Here is a 5,888-nt window from a genome sequence, read left to right on the forward strand (position 1 = left end):
GCGGGGAGGGCTCCGGGGGGAGAGCTGGGGGGGACGGGCCGACCCCCGCAGCCCGAGGCACTCTGAAGGTCTCAGCGCGGTCCCGGTGTGGGGCTGGGGTGGGTCCCAGCGGGGGGGGGACACCCCCCCGGGCAGGGAGAGGGCGCTTCGGGGCTGCAGCTGCTGCGGAAGGGGGTCTTTGGCGTTTGGGGGCCCGCGGAGGTGGAGGAGTCGGACCCCAAAGGGAGGTCCTGGCTCTGGGGAGCGGCCCTGCCCGCTCGGGGGGGGCAGCAGAGCCCCCGTCCCGGGCACGGCCGGGGCTCCTTCCTGCCCCCGGGAAGTCCCGGGACGGGCACGGGATGCTCCGGGGGCATCCTGGCTTTTGTGGGGTGCTGAGGGGTGGCTGAGGCTGCTCCAGGCTTTGGCATGTGGGGGTCCCCTTCCTGCTGGGGACGGCGGATTGCAGTGACCGGAGCAGCCGGGACGGGCTGACATTGGAAACAAGCTTCCTCTGTAGTTTTTTATTTTTAATTGTGTAGTTTATGACGTCCAGAGCTTGTGACTTTTGAGCAGGGCGCTGCAGCGATGCCAGGCTGTGACTGGGGTGACTCCGGTGCCGCTGATGTAAGAGCTGGGCCCGGGCCCGGGGCTCGTCCCGGGGGGGGAGAGGGGGCAGAGCCGGGGGGTGCCGGAGCTCCCGGGTGTGGGTGGGATCCCTGCAAACCCGGGTGAGCAGCCAGAGTGGGAATAGTCAGAGGATAACTCTAAGCTTGTGAAGCATTTTCTTTTTTTTAATTTCTTTTTTTTTCCCCCTCCTCAGCAGCCCGGGGCACTTTTTTTCCTCACACGCTTAGATCCAGACTATTACAATGGGTACTTGGCTCGGCCGTTCTGCCATCACCGCTGCCTCACCCCTCCTTCCCCCCTTCCCTCCCAAAAGACATTCTGGGTTGCCTGCTACTACTTTGTGCAGTGTTATCACGTGCAAGAGCTGCAGGGGAGCGCTGGGACTGCACCGTGCTCGGCTGCTTGTACCAAGAAAAATTAGCAGGTCATTCTGTACCAGGGATGCTCAAGGAGCCTTTCGGGTTTCCTTTTGCCGAGAGCAGAAGTTTCTGACTCCTGTGCTGTCTCTGCCCCCCCCGGCTCTGGCAGGACCCCCCAGCCCTGGGCTGGGTGAGCTCTGCAGGCGGCAGAGCCCCACAGCAGCAATCAGCTCCAGCCCCACTCATCAGGGCTGGGGGGGGGCTGTAGGGAGCCCCTGGCTCTGTGGTCCATCCCCTGGGCCCCATCCAGGCAGCGTGGGCAGATCCCTGTGGCTAATGGTGGGAATGTGGTGCTCGGAGCACCCCCACGCTGGGGAGCGAGCCGTGAGCTCCTCCTGGCCCTGGCTGGGGTTATGGACGCTGCAGCTGTGTGTGCGTGTGGCTCCAACCAGTACCACTGGGGCTGTAAATAATTAATTGCTTGCTGATGAAATTTCATGTTCAGAGTGGTTGTTGGGATGGAGGCAGGCAGCAGGATTGTGTTCTAAAAGATGGGAACAACTGCTGCTACCGACATTGTGCTCGTGCAACAGAGAACCTGTACTTCTGTAAGCAAAATAATGACCACTGATTCATCACTTGAATATTACTTAATAAGCCTCAACATCTGGCCAGGCATTCACAATAATGTCAGAAAGGCATTAGCCTGGTCGTGGAGCCACTGATAATGCTGGGGCCAGCGCAGGAGCTGTTAGGGGGCAGGAGCTGTTTGGGGCAGGAGCTGTTAGGGGCAGGCTGTGCCCCAGGGAGCTGGTGCTGAGCCGGGGTGTGTGTGTGTGTGTGTGTGTTGTACCTCTGTCTCCCGGGGTTCTACATGGAAATGTCCTGCCCAGCTTGGGAAATGTTTGCTCTTTGCTTTTCTGTGTGTGTGTGTGGGGGGGGGTTTACTGTCCCCTCCCCTGGGGGATGCCCTCGAAGGGATGCCCTGTCCCAGCCACGGCCGTGTGCCACTGGGAGCATCCTCTGACGGGCAGGGAGGGACTGGGAGGGTGCAGGGATGCAGAGAGCCCCGGCTGGGATGGGGAGGGTGCAGGGATGGGGAGGGTGCAGGGATGGGGGGGTGCAGGGATGGGGAGGGTGCAGGGATGCAGAGAGACCCGGCTGGGATGGGGAGGGTTCTGGGATGGGGGGGTGCAGGGATGGGGGGTGCAGGGATGCAGAGAGCCCTGGCTGTAAGGTTTTGCAGCTGAGGAGCAGGTCGCGGTGCCGCGGGACGCAGGGCTCGGAGCAGCGCTGCTGAACCAGCCGCTCGCCGCCTCCCGCAGCTCCCCCCCCCACCATCCTGCGCTAATAAATATTTCAGTCTTTCTGGCTGTTATTTTTAGGTACGTGAGAGAAGGCCGGTTTCGGATCGAGGAGAGGACGCTGACGGCTTTCCAGTGGCTGTACTCGCCCCACCAGCACCGCATCCTCAGCCGGGCGGATCTGGGCTCGCCCAGCAGGTAACGGGGGGGCGGTGGGTGCGGGGCCAGGGGCCGTGGGGAGCAGTGGCACGTCCCCTGCCAGGGCCACCAGCAGCCTGTCGTGCTGGCGGGACCTGTCTGATCGTCTTGTCACAAACCCTCGTGGTTTTGATGTGGGTGTCCTGAGCCTCAGCCTGTCTCTGGAGCCCTGTGAATGTCTGAGCATCTTGGGGTTCATGTTAGGGTCCCAGACGCAGCGGTCAGAGCCGGGAGCTGCAGACACTGTGTAAGCACCCCTCTGGTTTAAAGCAGTGCCGAAGGACATATTACTGACTGCCTCCCCAAACTTTTATTTTTAAAACCCCCATGGTTTTGGTCAAGCACACAGCTTTTTGAGGACCTGCTTCATCCATGCAGCACACTTGGGATTCACTTAAAAAATGGATTGGGAGGCAGGGACAGCATATCTCCCGTCCGTAAGTGATCTCTGGAAAATATTTCTTGCGATACCCTGATGGGGTTCGGTGCTGAAACCTTCTCCTTCCCAGCTCCTTGAGGACACGCCTGGGAGCTGTGTCCATGTGCCGTGGCTCTCCCTGCTGCTGCAAACGCGTCGCTGTCGGTTCGCATCCCAGCGTTGGGTGATAAAACGCCATTAACATAAAAGCCTCGCGGGCCTCAAGACACATACCGCGCGGTGTCTGTTTTCCTGCCTGTTAAGAGCTCTGAAACACCCCCAGCCCCCGGGTGGCTGCGCGGCTAAAAGCTTTTCCCTCTTTATTTCAGCAGCAGTTTTGCTCCAAGAGCCCTTAAAGCCCTGGAGTACTTATCTCCCCGGAATGGCACGTACCAGAGGGACAGCGGGAGGGACGCTGGGGAGGGAGGGATGAGCACCTCCCCAGGATGGGGAAGGGATGCGGGTGCTCCCATATGTTCCCCCCAAGGAGAGGGAACCTATGGGGGGGATGGAGTCCCCGGGCTGGGTGGGGAGCAGGAGGGGGTGCCCCACTTCCCCTGGTGGGAGCCATGGCGTGTGCCGCAGATGGGCAATTCCTCTGTCTGCAGCCAGAGAGGCTTTCCAAAAACTGAACTACCACACTGCTTATTGATTTTAACTAATTTTTGCAAATTGCTATCAAAGGCTGCGTTAATCTCACCCCTGATGCACATATATCATGTGGCTTGTAGAACTTAAACGTGTGTAATATCCTTTATAATTAATGCTAAGTACCACTGGGGTTAATTCCACTGGATTAATTTGATTTCCCCACAGGCTGGGAAGGTACCTGGAGGGTGTGGGGGGCATCGGTGGCCGGTTACAGACGGTGCCTGCATCCCTTTTGGGGGCAAAATCTTCACCCGGATGCAGCTGGGGCTGCTGCCCAGGCGGAGACTCCAGCAGGGTCCTGGGTTTGCCCAGCTCTGACCCCACGAGCAGCAGGAGAACCACCCGTGGGGCAGTGCCCACGGCCGGGAGCGGGGCACGAAGCTGCCATGGGCCCTGCCGTTGGCTCCAGAGACTGCTCCGTGGGACGGGAGCGAGGGGGAAGCCGCGTGGGGGATGTCTCATCCACATTAGCCCCTCCTTTGGCAGCAGCGAGGTGCCCTGCGCTGGCCTGGAGTGTCCCCCCTGGCGGGTGGGGGACGGGGCGCAGTGAGGGGGTGGCTGTGCCCCCCTCCCAACACATCCTGTGGAGGCTTCGGCCGGGAAAGGTTGTAGTGCCCGGGGTGGCACACTGACACTGGGATGCTCTGTGGCATTTCAGGCTGTCACATTATTTATCTGTCACGTTAATGGGATCAGTGTCTGTATTTTGCACTTGCTGCTGCTGCTTTGCATAATGGGAGTGACACAGCCCAGCGAGAGGAGGGAGGATCTGCTGGGGGGGATAACGTAACAGGTGTATTTCATTTTTGTTATTTGTACACATTAACGCACTCCTCAGTCCCACTCGAGCAGTGCTCTAGAGAAGGATGAGAACATGGGTGCTGTTTCCTGCAGCTCTTCATGCATCCAGGTGGGTTTTGTCCAGGTCCCACAGACACTGGTGGTGCCCGCAGGCAGATGACACACTGGTGGCTGGTGGAGCTGCTCTGTCTGGGATGGGCTCTCCTCTGGCCTGGGAAAGCTTTCGGCAGCTGGCCCCAGCTGGGCACTGCCGGGCACCAGGGGGGTGTCTGTGGCTGTTTGCAGCAGGGAGCAAACCCGGGCGTAAGAGACCACCGTGGAGTTAACAGGCTGGGGGGCTGTGGGCCCCCACCTGCGAGTGCTGCCTGGCCAACCCCCTGTGCCACCACCAGGGACCGGGGAGCAGCGTGGGGTTTGGGGGGCTGCGCAGCTCAGCCCTGAGCGCCTTTGGTACCTGGAATAACCTACTTTGATGTTTAGTGCTGTTAAATAGATGTCAGGGCTGCCAAAAAAGGGAATTGCACCGGTTTCACTGAATGGAAATTTTGGCTTTCCTTTCAGTGGGCCTGGATTTTGGCCCTTGAAGCTCTTCTTTTATCTGATCCATTCTGTGCCTGTCTTAAATCCAGCGGTAAGAGATGAAGGGGCTCACATGTAAGACCGAAGTCTGCTTTCAAAGCTGAACCCAAAGGGGGTTACTCCATTTTCTAGTTATTTTTTCACAAAAGAATCCTGGCTGCATCCCCAGCAGCGTGGCCAGCAGAGAGAGGGGGGGATTCTGCTCCGCTCTGGGGAGACCCCCCCAGTGCTGCCTCCAGCTCTGGGGCCACCAACAGCAGAAGGACATGGAGCTGTTGGAGCGGGGCCAGAGGAGGCCACGGAGATGCTGGGAGGGCTGGAGCCCCTCTGCTGGGAGGGGGGGCTGAGAGAGTTGGGGGGTTCAGCCTGGAGAAGAGAAGGCCCCGGGGAGACCTTGGAGCCTCTTCCAGTCCCTCAAGGGGCTCCAGGAGAGATGGGGGGGGACTCTGGATCAGGAAGGGGAGCCCTAGGAGGAGGGGGAAGGGTTTGACACTGGAAGAGGGGGGACTGCGATGAGATGTGGGGAAGAAATTCTTTCTTGTGAGGGTGGTGAGAGCCTGGCCCAGGTTGGCCAGAGAAGCTGTGGCTGCCCCATCCCTGGAGGGGTTCAAGGCCAGGTTGGAGGGGGCTTGGAGCAACCTGGTCTGGTGGGAGGTGTCCCTGCCCAGGGCAGGGGTGGGACTGGGTGGTATTTAAGGTCCCTTCCAACCCAAACCATTCCATGTAAACAACACTTTCAATCTAAACGCCCCAGACAGGTCTAATGGGCAGGATCCTCACCTTTCACTGGTGGGTTTGGCTCCAGCGATGGTGCCTAAACCTTGCCCAGGAGCCCGTTGCGTCTTGACCCCCATATTTCCTTCCTCCCAGGGGCACAGTCCCAGGTTCCAGTTTGCGGAAACATTTCACCTGAGCGGTGCTGGCTCCTCTCCTGCGGCGTGGGTGAAGCGTGGGGGGGTGAGTGGGGCGGGC

General features: G+C 59.8%; 1 protein-coding gene across 3 annotated transcripts in view; it reads left to right on the plus strand.

Annotated features, from left to right (window-relative positions):
- Positions 1-586: 586 nt before the first annotated feature.
- Positions 587-5,888, plus strand: part of RAP1GAP2 (RAP1 GTPase activating protein 2) — an 89,261-nt gene continuing 83,959 nt past the window's right edge. For all 3 annotated transcript variants that reach the window (XM_014962877.1, XM_014962948.1, XM_014963037.1), the window contains exons 1-2: positions 587-603; positions 2,351-2,467. In XM_014962877.1, the coding sequence (XP_014818363.1) occupies positions 602-603; positions 2,351-2,467 (119 nt within the window). In that variant the 5' untranslated portion in view covers positions 587-601. The remainder of the gene's footprint in view (positions 604-2,350; positions 2,468-5,888) is intronic.

Source organism: Calidris pugnax, unplaced genomic scaffold, assembly GCF_001431845.1.
Source record: "Calidris pugnax isolate Ruff unplaced genomic scaffold, ASM143184v1 scaffold45, whole genome shotgun sequence".
In the NCBI taxonomy this organism is placed as follows: Eukaryota; Metazoa; Chordata; class Aves; order Charadriiformes; family Scolopacidae; genus Calidris; species Calidris pugnax.